This window comes from Phocoena phocoena, chromosome 17, assembly GCF_963924675.1.
Source record: "Phocoena phocoena chromosome 17, mPhoPho1.1, whole genome shotgun sequence".
NCBI classification, from domain to species: Eukaryota; Metazoa; Chordata; class Mammalia; order Artiodactyla; family Phocoenidae; genus Phocoena; species Phocoena phocoena.
Genome location: NC_089235.1, coordinates 7,991,513 through 8,018,720, shown reverse-complemented (window position 1 = coordinate 8,018,720; position 27,208 = coordinate 7,991,513). Strand labels below are relative to the sequence as shown.

At 38.3% G+C, this 27,208-nt stretch overlaps 1 protein-coding gene across 2 annotated transcripts in view; it reads right to left on the bottom strand.

The window, feature by feature from the left end:
- RAB2A (RAB2A, member RAS oncogene family) overlaps positions 1-27,208 on the bottom strand; it is a 74,581-nt gene that overhangs the window by 9,592 nt on the left and 37,781 nt on the right. For both annotated transcript variants that reach the window (XM_065895106.1, XM_065895105.1), the window contains exons 4-6: positions 21,220-21,302; positions 20,692-20,784; positions 16,268-16,379 (exon numbers count right to left, since the gene is read on the bottom strand). In XM_065895106.1, coding sequence (XP_065751178.1) covers positions 16,268-16,379; positions 20,692-20,784; positions 21,220-21,302 — 288 coding nt within the window. The remainder of the gene's footprint in view (positions 1-16,267; positions 16,380-20,691; positions 20,785-21,219; positions 21,303-27,208) is intronic.

Below are 27,208 nucleotides of genomic sequence, written 5' to 3'. Positions count from 1 at the left end.
TGAAGGCTTGAAGGAAAGTAAGCTCCCACTCATTTATTAGGAAAATTAAGGGGAGGAAAGACTGGTATGGACGGAGAGGCAGACTTTAAGCTCAGTTACAGGGGAAGCTGGGGACAGGAAGCCATGTGGGACGAGGGTAGACGGGGCCCGACAGACCACAAGGAACCTTGAAAAGGTAGGAAGCAGGCTGGGGACAAAATCAGAGGCTGCCCTAGAGGAGGAATTCTAAGGAGGAAGGTTGGCAACAGGAAGGCCAGTAAGGAGTTGAGAACTATAATCAAGGTAAGAAATGAAGGCCTGACAAAACAGTGGCAACCACAATGGAAGGCAAAGATCAAACTTAATATCTCCTTTGGAGAAATTAACAGGACTTGGTAAAGAACAGGGTAAGGATGACTCCATTTTTGGCTTAAGTGATTGAGGTGGAAGGGTATGCCATCAATTGAGATAAATAAAAAAGGAAGAAAATCAGGTTTCAAGGAGGGAACGAAGAGTTTACTTTCGACACGTGGAAGGATCGCTAATGCTGATGGGAAAGTCTTGGTAGCTCGTGATCTATACAGTTGTGTAAGTGCATAACATGCACCTAACAGCATGAGTTTCTTCAAAAGTGTTTAGCTACCCTGGTTTAGAAGTAGAGAAATTGGACGTAACTTTCAAAGTTAGTTTGGTTTGGATCATCCCTGAAGTTCCCTAGGGTGACGGCCAAACAAGGAGCAGAGAAGCTGATGCTAGTCTGCGAAGCCTTCCAATCTGTGGAAGGGAGTAGTAAATATTATTACACTAAGCTCCCCTCAAGGGATGCTGGAAGCTTGATAAGCTCAGGTCAGATTTCCAGTGAAAAGCCCCGTGGTACCCACGACACTGAGAACAGGGTTGAGGGGTAACATAGCTTTCAGTTTACAGCTACATTCCAGCTCTACAGAAACATCTGTTCCACCACTTACAACACAGCCCAAGGCAAGGAAGATGTCCCCTCAACCCAAATTCTGTCTGTAGATCTCAAGTAGCAGGACAGGACGCAAGTATTCACAAGGTGCCTTGAAACTGGTCTTAGTCACTAAAGTCTTACTGTCAGGTGTTTTCCCCGTCCCACCCCGACACAGAAACCCACTGACCCTGTCAAGGTTAGATGTCTTGGCAGCTTACTACAGTGTCTTCGGGTTAGGTGGCTGTATTTTCAGCTATCATCTTGGCTATATCTTTAGTGCTTTAGCAGCTAAGCCAGGAATTTCCAGCCCAGATTTTTCAACAGTTTAAGATATTTTTTTTTTTTTTTTTTTTTTTTTTTTTTTTTATGCGTTACGCGGGCCTCTCACTGTTGTGGCCTCTCCCGTTGCGGAGGACAGGCTCCGGACGCGCAGGCTCAGCGGCCATGGCCCAGCCTCTCCGCGGCATGTGGGATCTTCCCAGACCGGGGCACGAACCCGTGTCCCCTGCATCGGCAGGCGGACTCTCAACCACTGCGCCACCAGGGAAGCCCTAAGATATTTTTTAATTACTAAACTTTTGCCTCAAAAATTTTTGATGTTTATATATTTTTCTGGTTTCACATAAATTTCCAATCTTAATTTTAAGTAAAATTGATGAATATTAGGGAAAAATTACCCATCAAATGGCTAAGAGATTGAGAATGTTTGACAAAGTGACAACTGTTTGACAAACAATATGTTTATTTCACACCACTATCACCTTTGGGTCCTAAAGGAAATATAATACTGTTTAAGTTTTGGTAAAATGTACAACTCTGAGAAAATGAAATTTTAATTTAGAGGGAATACACAGAGAAAAACAAGGAAGGAATCATAGAAGTAAATATATCACTTCTAGAATATTCGGACACCTTTAAAAAGCTGACCTGCAGCCTTTGGGAAGGGGTACTTTCCCTAGCCTGCCATAATCTTTGCTGCAGTTATTCCTGGGTCTAAAAAACCTCTTTCAAACCACAAAGACCCCAGGCGGCTACTGGAGGGAGCTCCCAATCAAAGGAGAAGCCAATCTATTCACCTGTGTTTTTCAAAACTCACAGGTTTTAGAATGCTTAGGGCAAAGAAGGTTTCAGACAGAATTCCACCTACAAGTTAACAAGTGAGACCAAAGCATAAGCTGATTAAAGACTGCGGGGAGAGGAGTAAGGTTAAAGTAATTAAATAAATACATAACCAAGCAAACAATTATCTACCGTGTGGGGAGAAACTGTGCTAGGCGTTGGGGATGCCGAGATGAAAAGACAGCTTATGTTTTCAAGGAACTCTGTCCTCATGTTGAGCCAATGTGAAAAACAAGGGTCATGACACAGTCATGAGAGTGCGAAGATAATAAACCCCTGACACAGGAATGACTAAATACAGAGAAAGGAGCACATAAGAGTGGTGAAGGGGGCAGGGAGGGTGTGTCACGTGTCACGCATTCCAAGAGGAGGAATCAGACTCACTATATACCCTTGAAGGATCAGGTCGGAAGGAGGGCGTTTCAAGCGTGGAGAATACGTTCTGCGGAAGCAGGTCAGGGGCACTGCCCCGTGGACGCACTCTCTAGTTTAACAAGGAGAACACAGAGGGGAGGACTGGCAAATAAAGGGACCTGTCTTCCAAGCTAAGGAGTTTGATGCAGAAGCCGTGAGGAACCACCTCAGGGTTTTAATAAAGCTGGAGAGTGACATTCAATTTTCATTTTTAGAAAGATCTTATAGGCAACAGTGTAGAGGACTGAAAAATGAACACAGGGAGTCCAATTAGGAAGCAATCACAGAAGAGGACAATTTGGAGAGATATTTAACAGGCAGAAATAATAATACACACATGGAAGGCAATACATATTAACTGAAGAAATGAGTGTAAAAGGGTAGGGAAGGGGGTTGCTTTATGATACACGAGAGTGCACATCTGCAGACTAGAGCAGAGAAGGGCTATCAGTTCAGTCTGAATGTGTTAAACCGGAGGCTCTGAGACCCACTCATGCAGAGCTGTCCAAGTAGAGCTAGACACACAGCCTAAGAAGGGTATTCATAGATTTAGGTGACATTTCAACATGGAAGAAGGAGATTGTAATGGCATCTGGAAGGCTAGAGAGCACAAATAAAGATTAGACCATGACATCATGGAGCTAAGGAAAGAGCAAGTTTATAGACAGAAGAGTAGTCAAAAGTATCACACATACCCCCCAGGGACTGTTCAAGGTAAGAGAAAAGCATTTGTTAGGAGGTCTAGGGTGACCTTGGCCATGATGGAGGAAGTCAGACTGTGAACCGAGGTGTGAAATCCAATGAGGAAACAGCAGTAGATCTTACTAGAAGCTAGAAGAGAACATATCCAGGAGAACAGGGACTGATAGGGTTTGTTTTTAAGATGGCTGAAACCTGATTATGTAATTATATTCTGAGAGCCAAGAATCAGTAAAGGAGAGGATGAAGATGACGAGAAGGTCTGAAGAAATCATGAATCTGCAGAGCAGGGATAGGACAGCACTTGGCTGGACCGTCTCGTTCACTCACAGCCGGGTGACTTTCCAGCCTCTCCGCTCCCCAGAGGGAGCCCGGGTCACGGTACTGACATCCCCTGAGAGCAAGCTGCAAATGCAGACTTCCAGGCCGCACCCCAGACCTACTGAATCATAGCTGCACTTTAACAGGATCCCTAGGTGAAGTGAATGCACATTAATGCTTCAGAAGCACTGTTCTAAATACAACTGATTTGGAAAAAAATATTTTTACAAGATATTCTGAGCTTAAGAAGAAAGTAGTCTCCACTTCCCCCACTGCAACCTCTATGTGACCATGAAGTAAGAGAATTAGCAAAACTAAAGGACATCAATCCTTGGGCTATTACGCACCCTCCACCCCAATTCCACTGGGGCGGGGGGTGGGAATGGCTAAATCACACTTGGAAAACTCTGGGTTAAATAAAAGCCAACAAATTTCTTAACAGTGGGTTTTCAGAATAGGAGTAACACACTACTATTGTGAATTCTGGTTTCCTAAAAGGGGGGTAGACCCCAGCTCCTCCTAAGCTCACCTGACCACGGAACCCTAGGCAGAAGCGACCATTTTAATTCATGCTCCTCAAAGAAGGGCAGGCTAACCTTCAGTGCTGCTATTCTCCACTGTGTGGCAGACAGAAGGGGAACGGATGGGGAACCTGGGACACCTGGGTTTGAGTCCTGACTACGTATGTGAAAGAACTCTGAGAATATGCCATACAAATATACAACCACATTTCAGGGACCTGACGTATTTTAATCATTTGAAAATACTTCTGAAAGAAACCTTCCACTTATGAGACACTCTTCTAAATGCTGCAAGCAAGATCACCAGATTCCAGTGACTGGAGGAACGTCCCTTCATATCAACTCCTCAGTGTGTCACAGGACAGACCACAGAGGTCAGATCTTCCTGGAACCCTGCAGACTAGGACACTAAACAAAGCTGTGGTTCTGGAATGAACTGCCAGAGGGTAGCGGCTGAGGAGGCGTGTAGCCAATGGGAAGCCTGGGCAGTTACCAGGCAGCATGATATCTTGATGTCCTCAATAACCTTTAAGTCTCAGTTGAAAATTGAAGGCAAACTAATATTCAAAAATATTTACTGCTGGTCACATGGTCGATTTTTATTTCCTTATCAGCAAAATGGAGGTCAAAATAATCGTTTTTTTTCTTTATGTCCACCAGAGGTAAAAGAGCCTAAACCTCATTTTCCCAAAATAAGATGTGACGACACTACACATGCTCTGTATATTCAGCGTGAACATCACTTGAATAAATGGTAGACAACTAAATACACGGGTCCCCCCACCATATGTTATACACTCAAATGTATGTGTATAGCATCCAAATATTAAGTTAAAAAATCTGTAATGGGAACTGAAAATGTAAAGGATGAGTTCTGGTCTCCTATTTCTATGGGAATACCACATAGGCAAGAATATTTTGGGTGCAACTGACTTTTTAATTTCGTTGACATTTAGGAGATGAATTCTGGGGTGTACCTCTACTATCACATTTAAACGTGCATTTCTTCAGCAAATAGCAAAAAGGATGAATGATAATTGCATGTTTGGAGCAACCCCAAGTTGTATAAAACTGACTAGAATCCACTTCATAGGAAGGGTGAATTCTCTTATTATAACTTGTAACTTGGAAATTATAATTTACAGTTTGGAAACAAATAAACATAATACGTGTGTACCACAGCAGTTTGCTAATACAGAGAGGTTTTATGTGTAGAGAGCTTTCTATGTTTGTATGTATATAAAAAAGTGTTTCGGGGCTTCCCTGGTGGCGCAGTGGTTGAGAGTCCGCCTGCCGATGCAGGGGATGCGGGTTTGTGCCCCGGTCCGGGAAGATCCCACATACCGCGGAGCGGCTGGGCCCGTGAGCCAGGGCTGCTGAGCCTGCGCGTCCAGAGCCTGTGCTCTACAACGGAAGGGGCCACAACAGTGAGAGGCCCGCGTGCTGCAAAAAAAAAAAAAAGAAAAAAAAAGTGTTTCTTTGTGTGTATATAGTCTGTGTGTGGTGTTAATCTTTTTTTTTTTTGGTGGTGTTAATCTTATACATGATTTTATAAATATAAAATGATACCCATCTATTAAATAGTAGATCTATCTGAGAAATTCTTACCTCTGTAAGTATCTAGTTTAGGCAGACTAGGGTATCATTTTATTTTTATGCTCTTTATAATTTGAAAAAAAAAATTGGAAGTATAGTCTTGGGTGCCATTTTCCATTTATCATCCCAGTTGAAGACCAGCAGCATAAATTCAGGTAAGAGCAGAACAGTCGGCACATGAGAGGCTACAGTTAAAAGAAAAACATGAGTCCGCAATATTTTAAGTAGAGCAGTGCTGAACGATGTTGCCAGCGGGGCCCCGCACTGGAAAAGAGAAGGACACCAGCGTGGTTTAGAAATATAATGAGCTTGGATCCAGCTGTCAGCATCATCAGCAAGACGATGAAACAGCTGAGGATTCTCACTGTAGAATTCACAGGTCAGAGCCAGCCCATAAAACAGAAGTGGGACCCTTCATAACAGGACTTTCCAGGCTTCACTCTCTCCCCCAGGCTGTCATTGAAATGAAGCTTTTTTAGATCAAAATATACACCATCCTACCTACTACTAAATGAATAAAGAGGATTCATGTATTATGCTAAGTTGTTGGTGCTTCACTTCATTGATTTTAATTATATCCTGTTGTTTTAGCTCAGTGTTACTGACATTTTGGACTCGGTAATTCTTTTTTTGTGGACAGCTATCCTGTGCATTTTCCTCTAATACCACTTTGATCCTTCCCCTCAACAGATCCTTCGTGGACGAAATCATTATGCTGAGTAAATCAGTACATCCAGAGATTAACAGTAAACCTATTTCCAGCAACAACGCAACAAATGCTGGAAAAATGGTGCTATCTTATGCTGCAAATTGTCCGATTGCTTACAGGGAAATACAAGAGTAAACTTCATGGTCTCGACTTGCATTAGGTAACTGGACCTTGGTTAAAATATAAAGATAGACCACAGCACAACAGGAAAAGGAAACAGGTCTAGTTCTAAACTGAAAGGAATCATCAAGGTACCAGTTAGGCTTAATCTTAATGAATGATCACATAGTTTTAAATTTCTAAAAAGAACCCTTAGTCAGACGGTCCATAATCAGGACACTGGCATTTGTATAAATCATTCTATCTTTAAACATAATTATGTTTAAATAATTTATATTTAAAAATGGCTTTTAAGAAAGTTTTTTTCTTTAATACCGGAGTTCTCTAACTTCTCTACACATGAGAGCCAAGGATTGGCTAGGAATCAAGTACTTTTTAAAGATTATACAGAAGAGGACACTGACCTGTGAGCTGCCCAAACACCGACCACTGCTCTTACTAGCTGACCAGGATGCACTCAGGATACCTGCCTTACTTTTTTAAATCCTCACATGATCAGCTCTCCCAGAGGGTCCTCAAGTTCAGGCAGTAAGCTGAGGATAAACTCCTGTCTGAGCCCACAGCCCAAGTTTCTACCCACTGTGCTAAACGGCCTCTCCCATGGAGGATGGCATAATTAGGCAAATCCAAGTCCTTAGAAAGCAAAAACAAAAGGTATAGCACTTAGAACAAACATCTTTGAAATGAATTATTATATTCTCCAACCCCAAGTCTAAGTCACTAACTGATCAAGAACCTAAAGACCCTGTAAAACTAATGTATTTATTGCTTGTTTTCAGGATGATTCCTCTTTGGATCTAATTCTAGCAGGCTAACTCTTGCTTAAATCCCAGAGAGCGTATACTGTAATTTTATGAGCGGAATAGTTTCCCACTGAGGCCTCAGCTCTCCTGCTGCAGGAGCCGGTGCTGACTGCTGTAACAAGGAGGGTGTCTGACAGATGCTGGCTTAGTTCTCCTTCCTTCCCTTTTCAAAGTAGAAAGAACAGGTTATGTTAGTCTTCCCTGACCTCGAAGAAAGAAACTAAGTACCTGTTTTCCAACATCAATTGCTGAATGAAAAAAAAAAAACGGGGGGGTGCTATTCAGACTTGATATCAGATATTATTAAGGAATTACTGCTAAGTTTGTTAGGTATAATAATGGTATGATGGACATTTTTTTTTTTAATTACTGCTACTGAAATTTGTAGGTAAAATATTTCTGGAATTTGCTTAAAAAACAGGGCACATAATAAAACAGTATCATCAAAATGTCAAAATGGTGGTAACTTCTGAAGCTAGATGATGCACATGTAGGTTTACTTTTAAAAATGGTGACACTATTTAAATTGATTTAAAATAGCAGCTCCATCAATCTTACTGTGAGGCTACCAAAATGCTTTTAATAAATACAGGGGATGTAAAAAAAAATAATGGATAAATGTGTACTGTCATATAAATGCTCTTTACTTAATGATGAACTTAATTATTTTAAAGCCTGACATGCATAGAGGTCATCAATGAACTCTTTTTCAAAAAAAAAAATACTAGTGCAAAACATCTAATATTTAGCCCATTTTTGGCGTTCTTCCTTTAGTTACTTTGTACAACTCATCATTATCTTCCAACCAGGTGTTTTTTATTCCATATAGCCTAGCTGTCTTTTTTATGAATATTAGTGTAATTTCATGTTCTGCTTCTTCTGAGAAATCGTATGAAGGAAGTCTACGCATAATAAAAATCACAACAGTAACTATTATTTGTTAGGCATATGCTAAACATACAACATTTAGCATGGAGGGAACTGGTTGTGTAAAAATTTGCTCTGTGTAAGAATGTGACAGACTCATGAAAGAGCCATACTTAACAAATGATGACAATAATTTGAAAAAGAAATCCTGGGGTCTTCATGAATTTAAAAAAAAAATCACTTAAGCCTTTATAATTATATTCCATATTCTCACATTAGTATTTCATTACAGTTGTGAGGTTTTGTAATCCTTAGTTTTTATTTTTTAAATTGCCATTGTGATCTTAAAGAACAGGTTAAATTTAATTAAAGTTGCTTGTATGTGGTTATTACTATTATGTTTTGATCAAACTTTCTGAGATAGTTACAGACTGACCGTGCAGGTGTAAGATAATACAGAGAGATCCTGTGTGACTTGCACCTCGTTTCCCTCAGTGGTGGTGTCCTGGAAACATACAACCAAAATAATGAAAAGGGATACAGAACATTTCCGTTTTCAGGGATCCCTCACGCTGTCTTTTTATAACCATACCACCTCCTCTTCTACCCTGACACCCTGGCTTAACACTGGCAATGACTAATCTGTTCTCCATTTCTCGAATTTTGTCATTTCAACCAAGTCATATAAATGGAATCACACAATGTGCAACCTTTTGGGACTGACTTTACTCATTAAGCATACTTTTCTGGAGATTCAGCCAGGTTGCTGCATGTCACAACAGTTCGTTCTTTTTTAATGCTGAGTAGTATTCCATGGTGTGGATGTACTATACACTTTACTATTCATCCGCTGAAGGACATCTGGGTTGTTTCCAGTGTTTGGTTATCATGAATAAAGCTGCTATGAACATCTGTGTATGGGTTTCTGTGTGAACATACGTCTTCATTTCTCTCGGATAAATGCCCAGGGGTGCAATTGCTAGGTCATATGATAGATGCACACCCAGCTTTTAAACAAACTGCCAAACTGTTTTCTAAAGTGGCTGTATCACTTTAACATTCCCACCAGCAATGTACGAATGACCTAGTTTCTCCACATGCTTGCTAGCATTTGGTGGTGTCACTATGTTTCATTTTAGTGTGTAGTGATACCTCACAGAGGTCTTAATTTGCATTTCTCTAATGGCTAGTGATGCTGAATATCTTTTCAAGTGCTTATCTGCCATTTATATACTCTTTTATGAAATGTCTGGTTATGTCTTCTGACCATCTTCTAATTGGACTGTTTTTTTTACTATTGAGTTTCGAGAGTTCTTTATTTTAGATACTAGCGGTCCTTTGTCGGATATTTGGTTTGTAAATACTTTTTCCCAGTCTGTAGGTTGTCTTTTCATCCTCTTACCAGGCTTATTCATAGAACAAAAGTTTTTAAAGACTAATTTATCAATTTTTCCTTTTATGGATCATGCTTTTAGGGACAAGCATGCCTACTGCTAGAACCAAAAGATTTTCTCCTGGTTTTTTCCATAAAAGATAAATAGGTAGAACATTTTACATTTAATTCTGTGATCAGTTTTGAGTTAGTTTTTGTATAAGGTTGTGAGACTTAGGTCCTTTCTTTTTTTTGCTTATGGATGTCCAATTGCTACAGCACCATTTGTTGAAATGGCTATCTTACCCTGTGAATTGTTTTTGCACCTTTGTTAAAAAGCTGTTGGGCATATTTGTGGGTTCTCTATTTGGTTCCACTGATGTTTCTCTCCCTTCACCAGTATCACACAGTCTTGACAACTACAGCTACGTTAAGACTTGAAATCAAACAGTGATTCTTCCTACTTTATTCTTTTTCAAAGTTGTTTTAGTTATTCTAGTTCCTTTGCCTTTCAGTATGTATTTTATAATAATATTGTCAGATTATCTACAAAAAAATCTTACTGGAATTTTGTTTGATAAGAGTTGGGTTAAACCTGTATATCAATTTACAAAAAAGTGACATCTTTACTAGGTTGAGAATTCCAAACAATGAACACAGTGTATGTCTCTCCATTTATTTAGATCTTCTTTACTTTCTTTCATCAGCATTTTGTAGTTTTCAGCATACATGTCCTATACCTGTCATTTTTAGATTTATACCTAGGTATTCCATTTTCTTTTTGTGTGATTATAGATGGCACTGTACTTTAAATTTTGGTGTTGTGAGTATATAGAAATACAGTAGATTTTTTATATATGTCTTGTAAAAATCCTGTAAACTTGATGAACTCACTTATTAGCTCTAGTTTATTTATTTTGCAAATTCCTTGGGATTCCTACAGAGACAATCATGTCATCCACAAAATAAACAGTTTTATGTCTTCCTTTTTGAGCTGTATGCCTTTATTTCATGCCTTTATATCATGAGAACAGGTATCCTTGCTTTGTTCCTGATCTAAGGGGTAAAGCATTCAGCCTTTCACCACTAAGTATAATGTTAGTTGTAGGTTTTTTTGTAGATGCTCTTTAACAAGCTGAGGAAGTCCTCCTCAATTCCTTTTTTTTTTTGAGGGTTTTTAAACACGTCTGGTGTTGGATTTTGTCACATGTATTTTCTGCACTGACTGCTATGATGTGATTTTTCTTCTTTATCCTATTAAAATGGCAGATTATACTGAACTAGCTCTGTATCCCTGGAATAAGTTCCTTCTGGCCATGATGTACGTATTATACATAGGCACATGTATATGATTTCATATGTTGTTGAAATTCTACTTGCTGATATTTTGTTGAGAATTTTTTTCATATATTAATAAACGTTATCAGTCTGTACCCTTTTTTTTTTCCCTTTGGTTTTGGTATCAGGGCAATATTAGCTTCTTAAAATAAATAAGGAAATGTTCTACCTCTTCTATTTTCTGGAAAAGATAGTGTAGAATTGGTGTTCATTCTTTCTGTAAATGTTTGGTAGAATCCTCCAGTGAAACCATCTGAACCTAGATATTTCTTTTTGGAACATTTTTAAATTACTAATTCAATCTCCTTAATAGTTATAGGGCTGTTCAAATACTCTATTTCATACTAGGAGAGCTGTAGTAGTTTGTGCTGAGTTTGTGTTCTTTTTGTCCATTTCATCTAATTTACCATATTTATGTATTATTCCTTTGATGTCTGCAGGATCTATAGTTATAACTTCTGTTTTGTTCCTGATATTGGTAATCTGTACCTTCTCTCTCTTTGCTTCTTTGTCAGTCTTGCTATATTATCTACTTAAAAAAAAAAACAGCCTTTAAAAATTTCCTCTATTGTTTTCCTGTTTTTGATTTCCACTGATTTCTGCTCTTATCTTTATTATTTTCTTCCTTCTATTTGCTTTGGGTTCTTGAGGTAGGAGCTAAGATTCTTGATCTGAGACTTTTCCCTTTTCTAGCGAATGTGGTTAATGCTATAAATCTCCCTCTCTGCACTGCATTATGTGTTTCCCACAAATTCTGGTATGTTGTATTTTACTTTTCATTCAGTTCAATGTATTTTTTAAATTTCCTTTGAGACTTCCCCTTTGACACACACATTATGTAGAAGTGTACTGTTTAGCTTCCAAGTCTCTGAAGAATTTCCCAGTTACCTGTTATTGATAATCAGAACCAATAGAACTGAGAGGAGAAACAAATCCATAATTATAGGTGGAGACGATGATTGATTTCTAGTTTAATTCCATTGGTTCTACTGGTTTTTGCTTCATACATCTTGCAGCTCTGTAGTTTGGTGCACATAAATTTAGGATTGCTATTATCTCCCTGGTGGACTCTTCTTTTATTATCATATAATGTCCCACTCTGTCAACTTTATCTAGTATTAAGAGAGCCACTCATGCTTTCTTTTGATTAGTGTTTGTGTCATATGTATTTTCCCATCATTTTATTTTCAAACCGCCTGTATCATTATATTTGAAGTCAGTTTCCTGTAGACACCATATAGATGGGTCATATTTTTTAATCCTCTCTGCCAAGCTCTGTCTTTTGACTGGTGTATTTAAATCATTTATATTCCAGGTAATTATTGCTATGTGAGGGTTTAAGTATGCCACTTTATTTTTGTTTGCTATTTTTTGTTTTCTTTTTCCTGCCTTTCTGAGGGTTAACTGAACACTTTTTAGCATTCTACATTGATTTATCTACTGTTTTTTAGTGTGTCTCTTTGTATATTTTTTAGTAGTTGCTCTGAGTATTGCATTATACATACATACATACATAAATAAAACCTTATCACAGTCTGCTAGTGTTGTCATTTTACCAAGTCAGGTGAAGTATAAAAACCGTACATCCCTTGATGTCCCTTTCTCCAGTGTGGTTTTATTTCCTATACGTACACTGAAAACCACATCAGACATTAGAGTTTTGCTTCAATTGTCAAATGTAATTTACAAGACTTAAAAGTTTTAAGAAAAAAGTCTATTGTGATTATTCATACTTCTGGTTACTGGTGTTCCCTCTTAAAAGGTTCTTTCTTTTATCATTTCATTTGTTAGATAATTTCTTTAGCCATTCGTTTATGGTGGATCTGCTACTGATAAATTCTTGCTTTTCTTTCATCTGAGAATGTCTTGATTTCCCTTCACTCCTGAGATATTTTTGTTGGTTCTAGTATTGTGGACTGAAAGGTTTTTTTTTTCAGCTCTTGAAAAATGTGCTATTTCCTTCCGGCCTCCATGGTTTCTGACAGAATTCTGCTGTCATTCCAGTTGGTATGGAATTGTTTTTCACTGCTTTCAAGATTTTTTCTTTGTCTTTAGCTTTCAGAGATTCGACTATGGACAGAAGTTTGTCTTGGTGTGGATTTTTAAGGTTTATCCTGTTTGGAGCTGGCTCAGATTCTTGATTCTGTAGGTTTATATCTTCTGCCACATTTGGGAAGTTTTCAGTCATTAATCCTTTGAGTACTTTTTCAGAGCCATCTTCTTTCTTCTCTCCTTCTAGGAGTCTGATAATACAATGTTAGAGCTTTTGTTATAGCCCCCCAGATTCCTGAGGCACTGTTCATTTTTTTTCTACTCTATTTCTCTCTGTAGTTTAAACTGAGTAGTTTCTATTGTTCTATCATCCAGTTCACTATTTCTCTCCTCTGTCCCCATCATTCTGTTGTTGATTCCATCCACTGAGTTTTACATTTGTTGTTATATTTTTCAGTTCTAAAATTTCTATCTTGTTCTTCTTTTTATCTTATAGTTATTTTGCTGAGACTATTTTTCATTTGTTTCAAGCATGCATGCATGTTATTTCAAACATGTTTCAAACATGCATGCATGTTGAGGCATTTTTATGATGGTTGCCTAAAAAATCTTTGTCAGATAATTCTAACATCTCTTGTCATCTTGCTGTTGGCATCTATTGATTTTTTTTTTCATTCAGTTTGAGGTCTTCCTACTTCTAGGTATGGTGAGTTTCTACTGGAACTTGGACATTTTGGGTACTGTGTTATGAGACTTGGGATCTTATTTAAACCTATGCTTTAGCTGGCTTCCTCTGACATAACTCCTACAGGGAAATGAGGAGCATGGAAAGACCTCATTATAGCCAGTTGATGGTGGAAGTAGTACCATAATTTCCTTTGTGATGTTTGGCTGTAGTAGAATATTTTCTCTAAAAGCTTTCTGTCTGGACTTCCCTGGTGGCGCAGTGGTTAAGGATCCGCCCGCTAATGCAGGGGACATGGGTTCGACCCCTGGTCCAGGAAGATCCCACATGCTGTGGAGCAACTAAGCTCGTGCGCCACAACTACTGAGCCTGCGCTCTAGAACCCGCGAGCCACAACTACTGAGCCTGCGCTCTAGAGCCCGCGAGCCACAACTACTGAGCCTGCGCTCTAGAGCCCGCGAGCCACAACTACTGAGCCTGCGCTCTAGAGCCCGCGAGCCACAACTACTGAGCCTGCGCTCTAGAGCCCGCGAGCCACAACTACTGAGCCTGCGCTCTAGAGCCCGCGAGCCACAACTACTGAGCCTGCGCTCTAGAGCCCGCGAGCCACAACTACTGAGCCTGCGCTCTAGAGCCCGCGAGCCACAACTACTGAGCCTGCGCTCTAGAGCCCGCGAGCCACAACTACTGAGCCTGCGCTCTAGAGCCCGCGAGCCACAACTACTGAGCCTGCGCTCTAGAGCCCGCGAGCCACAACTACTGAGCCTGCGCTCTAGAGCCCGCGAGCCACAACTACTGAGCCTGCGCTCTAGAGCCCGCGAGCCACAACTACTGAGCCTGCGCTCTAGAACCCGTGAGCCACAACTACTGAGCCTGCGCTCTAGAACCCGCGAGCCACAACTACTGAGCCTGCGCTCTAGAGCCCGCGAGCCACAACTACTGAGCCCACGTGCCACAACTACTGAAGCCCGTGCGCCTACAGCCCGTGCTCTGCCACAAGAGAAGCCACCGCAATGAGAAGCCCACACACCACGACAAACAGTAGCCCCTGCTCGTCGCAACTAGAGAAAGCAAGTGCGCAGCAATGAAGACCCAACGCAGCCAAAAGTAAATAAATAAAGTTAAAAAAAAAAAAGATTATTTCTTAATATCCTTGGCTTCTGAGAGGCAAATTAATTTACATGATTAAGTAAAGTACTGCTCTCTCATGAGTATGGGAAATTCCTGTCTGATCAAATTTAAACAATTATTTTTATTATTAACCAAGGATACAGAATTTTTGTAATAAATGCTGCCAAAACATTAATGAAATATATTTTATTTAAATGTTCAGCCAAACTGACAATAGTAATTTGCTACTTACACATAAACACCTACTGTTACTTGTTAAAAATAAGAAAAATGAACACAAAGGCATCAGAGTCAAAACTAGAAATTTAGAATTACTTTCCGATAGTGGCTGCCTTGTCATCTAACTTCACAGTATGGTTCTTTCATAAAATACAGACAATTCTGGCTTTAAGGTTCGCAAAATCAACAAGAAAATCTATTGTTAATTATCAGTAAGGATATGTTTCAGATGTCTTGAAACCCCCATAACACATTGGCCCTTACGGTTTCAAATCCAACACCTCTAATAAAGGAGTGCTTCATGGAAACAGGCAGCTTTATATGTCTATTTTAAGTCAAACAAGAGGACAGAATGGATTTCTCTCTGGGTTTGCTGGGTGAAGTAAAACATTATTCTTGGATGTTATCAAGATGTAATTAATTTGCAACACAGGTAAAGCATTAGTTGGAGCCTGTAAGAAGAGTATTAAGGACAATCACAGAGCACCTCATCAAGTATAGATGAGTATAATATCTTACCTAAGAATTCTTCAGTGAAAATACCAATGCTGTTGAACTACCGTAGTCAATTTTTGGGTTCAACGGTTAATCAGACATGCTCCGAGTATTATTCCTAATAAGTATTTACTCATTGTTCACTATGTTGAAGGCACAGTGCTAGTTGTGGCCTATGACCCCATCCTCTGCTATCCTTAGGACAAGTGCTTCTCCAATCATTTGTTTTCTAGAATCCCCTTCTGCCGCTGCTCTTAAGATTCTTACCCAGAAGGTGGAAACTCCAGCATTACTCTGGGCAAACTACATATTTTCTTATTCTCATTTCTGCTTTTCATGAAATAGAGTATAGTAATACATTTACCTAAGAGAGGATTAACTGTCTATTCCTGTATGTATAATAAATAAATACCATATCCACATACACAAAGCACAGAAGAACATGGTGTGTTCACAAAACTTCCATAGTTCAGGATGATCAATGGAAATAACTGATACTACAAATTTTATTTATTAATTATGTCAGAATTCCCACGCTTCGTACAATGTTACATTGCAATAATATACTACTTTCCCTACTTAAGCAGAAGTGGATACAAATAGCTACAAATGTTTAGTGTCTTGAAACATTTCCAAATTTCGTTAGTGTTCTTTTTTTTCCCTCTCAAGAAACATAAAAATGATTTTAAGGAAAGTATATACAAAGATCTGTGAAAGCATTTTGGCTTCAAGTGAAGGCTCAGAATATAACTGAAGAGCCTGATATAAGATGAACATTACAAGGCATTTCAGAGGAAAGAAATTTTCTACTTTACAACCTTTAAGGACTATCTGTGACTAAAAAGCTTACAGGGGATCATCAACAAATGAATATTAAGGGATATAAAAAGTTTCTATTAAGAAGATAAAACATTTTAAAAAGGCCTCTTACTTACCTCTTCTACATTAGAAGCAGTCTTAGCCGAAGTTTCCATGAAGATAAGTCCATGTTCTCGTGCAAAAGCTTCACCTTCTTCTTTTTTTACTTCTCTTCTAGATTCTAAATCACTAAACACAGGAAAGAAAGGACCAAGTTATCAACCAACATAGTACAATTAGAGACATCTGTGGAAACTGTACCATAAGATTCAAAGTTGTGCTGACCATTCTTTCAATTAATTTTTGACACACAATAATCAACTTCATTATTCAGTGTTTTATGAGAGTCAAAAAGAGCACACTGCTTAGCTTCAAAGAACTAACAATCCAACTAAAGAAAGATTCTAAGTTAGAGCCCTAGAATGCTAAAACTAGAGAAACCCAAAGGGAACATCTAGCCCAAACCCTACCTTTGAGTTACAGTGGGTTCCCAAAGAAGGGAACCATCTTACTCATCTTACTTTGAGAGAGCAAAATTACACTAGTCTCCTTATCCTTTAGCCAGACTGACTGAGTTTCTATGAATGTGATAAAAATAAGTCATACAATTTTCAGAAACTATAGGAAATTGCTTAATAAAATTCAAAGCAGTATAGAAACATTAATTAATTTTTAATCCCAGTTAATTCCCAATAGAACTGTTAATGGAAGAAGAGAGAGAGAAACAAAAGTCTAAGCTAGAGATTCTGGACAAAAGTATGGTATTCATTTTTATCACACTGAAATTGTATTAGTTAAGGTAGGGGTAAAAAGTAGAAGTCTCCTCTTCAAGTGTGTTTTATTGTAAACAAATTTAAACTTTACTATTACAAATTTATGTGCCCAGAAACGGATGGAGAAAAATATAATATCCGTGTACTTCCATCTAGCCTTGACACATATTATTTTGACAGATTTGTATCAGATTTCTTTTCTGTTGAGAAATAAAATCAATAGTTACAAGTTGACTGTGCTATGAAATACTAGTGGTAAAACGAGAACATAAAAAGCAGGCAAACTCAGTTTGCAAATATCATAGCATGACTGGACGAGGATAATTTATCCAACTATACTCTGGGGGCTTCCTGTGTGCCAAGCCCTATCCTGGATCTGGGGACAGACCACTCAACAAAACAGACATAGTACCAACCCCCCGCCCCCAGGTGGAGCTTATATTCTAGTAGGTGTAAAAAATGGGGGGGGGGGGGACACTAGCAACAGTGACATGGTAACGTGCTCCTGAAATTCAGTCCCCTTATCTGACAATCATTCTTAAAGGAAAATTAGCTTTGAAGTACACAAAATCTTCAAGAAAATACTTTCCCTTAACTGCCCTTTATCCCATTTTATGCATATGCCACATTTTATTTAAACAATCCCTTATTTGGAGATATTTAAAGTTACTCCCAGTTTTCCCCTACCAGTATCGCTGATGATGCCTGCATTTGCAAATGTTATCTTAACAAAGAGGGTTAAGAATGTGCACATTTAAGGGATGGTTTGAAAAAAAGAAAGCAGCACTTCAGTATTCTGTATTTCTGTTTTATCACTCTTCCTTTCCTCAGTTTTCCAGGTGTAAAATCATATTGTTGTCTTTGACTTTTCATTCCATTAATCCCATTTAAATTGCTTTTACTACTTAAATATCTTTCTTTCCTAAACCATTCTCTTAATTTATGCTTTTTTGTTTAGGGTATTCTAATCCCTTGACTATTAAAAACTTTCATCCTTGCAGACTCTGCATCCTATTTCTTGTATAACCAATATCCAATGCCACAGTTAAGAAAAATCCATATCATATCTGTCATTCTGACTAGGTCACTGTCTTTCTCAACCCCCTCCACTGGCTCCCTACTGCTTAATTCACCTAACTCAAAAATTGTTTATTCCCAGTTTCCATGTCTACCCCAATTCACCTCATCTAATAATAATCCCCTCATTTATCTCTGCTCGTTTCCATTCACTCTTTGCATGTCATACATTCCTTCTTCCCTTCTCCTAGTTTCTTCCCTAAAATGTCTTTCCACACCTACTGTATCCTAAGGATAAGAGCTACCCATCTACAATCATCAGAAACATCTTCTGTACACACTACACTTTGCTCTTTCTTTTCACAACTGAACTACGGGCAGCAACCAAATTTAAGCCACCAGTAAGCTGCCGGCCACCTTGTTTCAGACACAAGGAAAACACCGGCAAGACAAAACTATGAAAATTCTCTTTATTCTTCAAATATTCTCTTATTATTTCACACATTATCATTGAATGGTAGTATGAATACTCCCATATTACAAAGACTAAAGCTTCCCTCCAATAGCCTTATGCTTAAAAGGATTTTGATATCTGTGGGGAATCCAATCCCCCATGGATGTGGAAGGACAACTGTATGTTCTCTTAACAGCAAACCTCAATTAAAATAACACTTAAAAAATCTAATCTATGCAGTATAATATTTATTTGTTATATTACTTTCTTAAGTTCCACTGCAATATAATTGACATAAAAAACTGCACATTTAATATAAAATTTGATGAGTTTCACGTATGTATACCTGGTGAAGCCATCAGTCTCCCAAAAGTTTCCTCATTCCCCACTGTAATCCATCCTTTCCTTCCCCTGTACCCTAGTCAACTAATGATCTGCTTTCTGCTACTAGAGAATAGTCTGCATTTTGTGGGGTTTTATATTAATGGAATCATACAGTATATTTTCCTTTTTGTCTGCTTTTTTTTTCACACTCAGCACAATTATTTTGAGATTCATCCACTTTGCTGCATATATCAATAGCTCATTCCTCTTTATTGCTGAGTGTATTCCCTTGTACGGCTGTATCACAATTTATCCATTCACCTGTCAATTGAATTTTGGGTTGTTTCCAGTTTGGTGCTATTGCAAATAAAGCCACTATGAGAGTCTGTGTATAATTTTTTGTGTAAAGCATGTTTTTCTTGGGTAAATACCTAGAAGTGAAGTGGCTAGGTGATATGGCAAATGTACGTTTATTTTCTAAAGAAACCACCAAATTGTTTTGCAAAATCGTTGTATCATTTTACATTTCCACCAGCAATGTGAGAGTTTCAGTTCCTTTAGATTCTTGCCAATACTTGGTAAGTTAATCTTTCCTATTTAAGTGATGTTTGACAAAACCAGAATCCCTTAGATTTTATACGCTTTCTTCTAGAATATTTTTTATACTTTTAGCTCTTGTATTTAGGTCTGTAATCCATTTCCAGTTAATTTTTGTATATGGTGTGAGGTAAGGGCTAAGGTAAATTTTTTTGCACATGGCTATTCAATTGTTCCAGCACCATTTGATGAAAACATTACCCCTTCCCCCACTGAACCTTGGCATCTTTGTCAAAAGAATTAATTGATACGACTTTCCTGGTGGTGCAGTGGTTAAGAATCTGCCTGCCAATGCAGAGAACACGGGTTTGAGCCCTGGTCCGGGAAGATCCCACATGCCGCCGAGCAACTAAGCCCATAAGCCACAACTACTGAGCCTGCGCTCTAGAGCCTACAAGCCACAACTACTGAGCCCTCATGCCTAGAGCCCGTGCTCTGCAACAAGAGAAGCCATGGCAACGAGAAGTCCTGCACACCGCAATGAAGAGTAGCCCCTGCCAGCCGCAACTAGAGAAAGCCGTCATGCAGCAACGAAGACCCAATGCAGCCATAAATAAATAAATAAATAAATAAATATAAAAATACTAGTTTTAATTGTTACCACTGTAATTTTCTACTAAACTAGTGAAAACTTTCCTACACTCTTGAAAATTTATAGAAACTATGGTCAAGAAACTGTTTTCCCATGTACTATCATTTTAAATGTAGAGCACAAGGACATTCACTGCAAATAATGATCCCTAGATATATAAAGTAAAATAAGATTGAAAAAACAACACGAGCATGACACTAATATGTAAGTCTTAGAGGTAAGCTTAAAAGTACTAACGTGATATCTACTAAACAATATTAAAGGTGTTTCAGGCCTTTAAGTAGAAATACACCTGATTAATCTATGTATTATATTAAGTCATATAATACATATTAAGTCATGAAGAAGGGAAAAAAATATTTTTCTGAGTTCTGCACAGATCCTTATTTACACTGCCAAGTATTTTTGATAATACTGAACAGTGACCTAACCACCAAACATATCAGTGAGTTTTATTTTAAATTACTAATCAGATAAAACTACTTAAGAGTATTCTTTAAAGTATAGCTTCCAACAAGAACTATTTCAAATAATAATTTCCAATAAAGCTTATTTATATGCATTTAAAAAAACAAAAGAAACATCTTAGTATCTTAAAATTTTTATAATTTAAGAAATCAATAACTTGTATTTTGCACAATGTACAAGACAGGCACTTTAACAGTTACCACATAAACAGTTACCATATAACAGCTATCCAGTCTTCATCATTATGTAAAAAAAGCTTTAAAAGAGTCTTTTTACCTTTTATTTCCAATAAGCATAATGACCATGTTGGAATTGGAATGCTGGCGGGCATCTTCTAACCAGGTTGTCAAGTGGTTGAATGTGTCTCTTCTAAACATAAATGATAATTTGATTACTGTTTTCAAAGTATTTCCCCTAGTGGTGTACAATGAACAGTATACATTCCATTAAAGATAATTATTTTTAGCCATGTCCAAGTAGGAAACAGATTTTTAAGTACAGTATCTGGAGTCAAGAGCTCACTGACTACAGTTCAGTTTAGAAATTAAATGTAACCTCACTTTAGGAAGTTCCAATGTATAAATATCATTACTAAATTGATCAACTTGGGGTGCTTATTCATATAAGAGAATAACTTAGTTACAGATTTCTGTAGTAAATTTAAAGTTAATTCAAGATACATAAGTTTTAAAGGCAGATAGCCAGGACATAAAGGCAAAGCTATACTTTTATTACTGATAATCATATTTATTTAGAAAGATTCTCTGCACTGACCACTGAACCAAAAAATTTCCACGTTCTCACCTTGTAATATCATACACTAGTAAAGCCCCTGCTGCACCTCTGTAATATGACCTTGTGATGGAACGAAAGGACTCTTGCCCTGCCTGTGAGGAGAGAAGAAAAGGTTGATAGTTTCCTTCAACAAACTGTCCTCTACATTTTCTTATTATTCATATGTAGAATATGGACAGGTAGGGAATGAGTGCATAAAGGAAAAGAAGAAATCCTCACTTCACCAGTCTTAGGAAGAAGTCACATAATACTACGCTACTACTGCTCAAGTCGACCAGACGCACATGCAAACCACAACCCCCCACCCCCCAAAACAAGACCTCTAAACCTTTTTTGGCAATCCCTGACAACCCAATTTACTGAATGGCTTCACAATACATGAATCATTATTAGAGCACAGAATGGACTCCTAGCAACTAAGCTCTGAAGACAAATTTGAAAGGAAGCAAATAACCCAGAGCCTCACATTTGAATTCAATAACCCACTCCCTGGGGCAGCTGTTGACACTAGAATAAATAAAGTCCATTGTAAATAAATGATGAATGACATCTTTACGCCCACCATCTGCTGGTGTAAAGGTTGTTGGAAGGCCAAGGATGCAGATTTTATCAGTTATATCATAAACTGCAGTGAGCTTTCAACAGTCATCAGATGGAATTCTTTGAGCAATCATTTTATTATGAAAAACAGAAAATGGCTCTGAATTTATGAAATTTTTTTCTCTACACTTATCAATTTTCTCTGTTATTTGATATAAAATGCTTGTCAAAAGGCAACAGGACAAAAAGTCATCTTTATATCCACTTGTGAAAACAGACTTCAGAGATTATGCAAAATTGGTTACTTTCCCTTCTACCAGTGGCACTAATGTTCTGCTTTTTAAGAAAGGCTGGTGTGGGATATGCCTTTTGCCTCTGAGTTTAAAATTGAGACAGTTCTTATCAAAAACATTTTTTCATTTTTAATCACTTAATTTCTACCTTTGAGAAAAAATAAGTATGTAAATTAAGTAAACAAAGCCAGTGTTCACAATTTTTGTATTCAAAATCTACTAAGTCCTTGAAAAATACTCATGTTTCCATATTCTGAGTTCTGATCTCCAAGTATAAATATTAAGCCCTTCCCACCCTCAGAATGCACATAGACAGTCAGGTTCTGCCCTGTGCTAACACTGATACTCAATGCTGTAATTCTTGTTGCCGTCCCACTACACTCCTGTCCCCCAACCCCGGTGCCTAGCACTGGGTCTGGCACACATCAGGCATGCAGAGAAAGCCTGCTGAGTGAAAGAATGAATTCTAAGGTCTCGGTCAAATGCACAAAATGGTCATTACTCCATCCCACCTAAATTAAGTGGACATCAGTAAGTCCTGACATACTAAGATTCAGTAAAAATAACTTCTCCCAAGTGGAAACTAAAGATTAGATCTTCTTTTGGTAACCTGAAAGCATTTCTGGCACTTAGAATAATGTCTTATGATAAATTAGATACTGAGAAAGCCATCACATAAAAGGGCTGTAAAAATAGCCAACTCGTTTCACAGAGTTTGAGGTTAAAATACTAGATGATACTAGTTGGAAGCATGAAATTAATTACAGTCATTTTTATATAATTTATTGAGACACATCTTTCCCCAAAAATCCTTTCAAATCCAAGTTCAAAACTCAGGCATTATGGGAATTTCTTCTTTAACTGCTTAGCATGGGAAAATTAAGGACTAGAACAGTGTGAATTATACATACCAAGGAAGGATCATGTGGTAAACAATACAGAAAAAGATAAATATTAGTTCAAAATGAAAATCACGCTTAGGCTCTTGTATCTCCCAAGCCTAAACAATGAGCAATGGTAAAAGTTCTTCAGATCAATCTTGGTGGGACCTTTTGTGGGAGGAGTTAAAATGAATACAGTTGACCCTGGAACAACACCGTTTTGAACTGTGTGGGTCCACTTATATGTGGAGTTTTTTTCCATGGCAAACAATACAGTACTATACAACCTGAGGCTGGTTGAATCCACGGACACAGAAGGACTGCGGATAGGAAGAACCACAGATAGGAAGGACCAACTATAAATTAGACCCAGATTTTCGACTGTGTGGGAGTTGGCAACCCTAACCCATGTTGTTCAAGGGTTAACTGTACACTGCTATAGATCTTATAGAAGAATTATAAGATCTAAAACTTCAGTGTTTCCAGCCTAGATAAGAAATAGTAAAAGGGAAAAAGTTTAGGAAAAGCACATATCTATATACCATTCCCATTCCTCCTGAACTGTTTTACAAAGAACAAACATGTTGCAATATGGAAATAATGTATATAATGCATCACTTTATACTGAATCCACTGAATCTGGATGGATTTTGCCCATCATTACAAAATCAAAAACTCCAGCAAATAAAAAATGAAACATTCCAAGTGAGGGCTGTGAAGGTAACTGTGCACCTTGAAATTTAGGATCACTGTGTAATAAGCGAAGATCAGTGTTCAGAACAGTTTCCAAAATCTGGAGACCTGGCTTGTCGGGACAACACCCCACACTCTGGCCTAGTCTCTGTCAGTGGTGCTGGTAGCCTTAACATAAGTCTTGCCCGATAACGTGTTTTATTACAGCTTCTCCAGCTATAAACAAACTGTTAAACAACTAACTGCAGAAAGCTAACCCAATGGTTATCTTGATCACATTAAAGCAAAGTAATCTAGTTTTTAAGAAGCATTTTAATATAAACCTATTCAAACTGTGATCGACTGATATTGTTTTAAATGAAAAAGAACGTCAACTTAGGGCATAAAGATGTTTTTGATCCTCTTCACTATAAGATGCTGGCTTAAAGAAATTTTAGAACTTGGAACTGAACAGGATATAGAATTCTTTGTATCAAAAGAAAGGGATGCCTGGGACTTCCCTGGTAGCACAGTGGTTAAGAATCCGCCTGCCAATGCAGGGTACACGGGTTCGAGCCCTGGTCCGGGAAGATCCCATGTGCCGCGGAGCAACTAAGCCCATGCGCCACAACTGCTGAGCCTGCGCTCTAGAGCCCACGAGCCACAACTACTGAGCCCGCGTGCCACAACTACTGAAGCCCACACGCCTAGAGCCCGTGCTCCCAACAAGAGAAGCCACCGCAATGAGAAGTCCGTGCACCACAACGAAGGGTAGCCCCTGCTTGCCACAACTAGAGAAAGCCTGCGTGCAGCAACAAAGACCCAACGCAGCCAAAACTAAATAAATAAATTTATAAAAAATAAATAAACAAAATAAAATAAAATAAAATAAAATAAAATTTGTGCCCAGGATTTAAAAAAAAAAAAAGGGACTCCTAACAGCAGCTAAGGGTATAAAGGAAAATGCATTTCATGAGACAGGAACTAAATGAACAGCACCAGAAAAACCTGGTTGGGACAGCCAGAGTAGACCATGAGCTGCCAACTCACAATACAGCTCTGTGATTTCTGGGGAAAAAAAAAAAAAATCAGCAAGATACCAGATATGCAAAAAAGCAGTACCGAAAAGTCCGCCTCGGGAGATAACAGGCATGTTCATTTTGAGGATACTTACTACTAAAATTAGAGCCACAGAACACGTGTGAAAAAGAAGCCTTGTAGCCCTCCATTTTCCATGTGAGGATTGTAAAATTAAATAAACTTGATTCTTTGCCCCGATACCTTTAAAATTGACCTCCAATTGCCAGATAAAGATTCCCCCAAATTGGCTTCTCCGTGTGCCTAAGTCTTTCTTTGAAACAATTTTTGTAGTAACCAGTCTGGCAACTTAACTCCTCCTCTTCTGTTATCTCCATAATATACAACTTCACACATACCAAGCTACTGTTAAAAAAAATCTCTATCCTGAATGTAAGTCCTAAGCTCTTGGGAATCTGATCTCTATTTGTTTCTCTAGAATTTTATATTATTATTCAATAAAAGTCTTGTTCATACAGTCATTTTTTTTCCTACTGGTATTCTGCCCATATTCTGAATATTCTTGCTTTTGTGCCTCTGTTTAAGTCTTTGCCTGAAAATCTTTCTCCTCTATCTATTTATCCAATTTCTATTCCCTTTGAGGACCAGTTCAAGCCCCCTAATCTTCTCACAAAGCTAGGAAGCTTGCCTACCACAGCCTATACTTACTTACCCTTTTCTCCTCACAAATCCAAAAGCAATTTCATGTGATCATTTGGTTCTAATACTATTGATTAGATAAAATGAACACACTGCTCAAATGCTTATTTTTTTTCCTCCTTAGTTCTCCTTGAGGGAGAGCCTAACTCAGAACACTGAAGTATATTTATAGTGGACACTAAAATATGTTATCTTGATTGATCCCAAACAGCCAATGAAGTCAGAAAATTAAGATTTGTGAGAATCAATATTACAGTAATACCTCTTACTTTCATTGTTAGTCATTTATCTAACAACTCCAGCTACACAGAACACAGCCAAGAGCCAAAAAGAAAAAAAGGATTTCTAAGTAGCCAAATAAGTTGTCCAGTGCTCAAGCATGGAATCTCAGGTAGTTTACTAAACAGACTCAACTTAAAAATCTAGACCTGTGATCAAGGAACTGCTATCATCGAGGAAAAAGATTTTGAAGTCTACACACAAGAGCAAGACTTCTGGTTGGGACGACAGCAAGATTAGTAAGAATCACAGTAATTTTTAGGCTGCCTCAGTGACCACAGCAAGGACGGAGAAAAAGTCAACTGGGACTATTTAATTCTAGGTCTTTTAAGGGAGTTTCATACAGAAATTAACGTAGATTCTGGTAAGAGAAATAAAGGTTGTGACTATCCAGGAAGAAGAGATGTTGAATGCTTTAACAAATTTAAGAAAAGTTACTTTGAAAAAAGACTCAGGATGCAATTGCTGACTTCAGATTCTTCTAACACTGCCATATAAGAGAAACTGGAGACCACAGGTGGGAGGTAGACATTAATGTAGAATGACCTGTCTAAGATAGTTTCCTGTCCCTGTGCTTGTTCAAGAAAATGTTGATAAACAGCTGCCAAAGGAGGTGAAACAGCTGGACCTCCAAAGGCCTCTCAACTCCTGGGGCTGGGGGGCTGGGGGGCTGGGGGGCTGGGAGCAAGGACTGGCAGAGGCAGGACTGCTCCCCGGGGCTTGGCTCCAGGCTCTTTCTCTAGCGCCCCTGAACTCTGGTCACCCATCCTCACTGCTCCATTGAGACAACAAAAATTCTAATTTTGGGGGTAAGAAGGTGGATATGAACTGACACATTTTACAAAGGACCAAAAAATGCCTGTGATTTGCTGAAAAGGTACTTTCAGCATATAGGTTTCACATGATTTTCTACATAGTTTCACTAACTTTTATTTGATGGGAAAAATATTTGTCAGTCTAATGTAAGAATATTTTCAGGGAAGCTGAACAGACACATGGACTTAAAACATCCATACTACAAATTTTGGGGGGAGAAAAAAATTTGGATATGCTGGGAAGGCAACTGAAAAAGTAACAAAAAGCAAAAGACAAGCAACAATAGAAAAAGGTGGGTAAAAACTGGATGAGGGTCTGAGAGTGAGAATGGAATTGGGTACAAGGCATGTTTCTCCTTTGACTTACCTTGACAGATACCAGGAATATCAAACATTTGACTTCCCGTAAAAGAAAAAAGGTTACAACAGGGGCAGCGGAACGTGCTTTAAAGGATACACTGATAACTATTATCACTGCTTCTGGCAAGGCCTTCGAGGAGTATCTGTTGGCAGCTGTACTTACTATTTTTGAAAGAAAGCAAAGATGCTGGATGTGGAAATTTTGCAAGGAAAACCCCTTATATTTATTTTTATTTTTATTGTGAATGGAAACAGATATACAACGGATGACAAACATCCTAAGATACTGAGACTCAGTCATTGGGAACAAAAATTCAGTTTCTTAAGGCTGATGAAACAAACCATAATATTTGGCAAATTATTCCCTGAAGGACTCTGGGATGGGTTTGTAAATATCCTGGGCCAGGAACAGCCATGACCC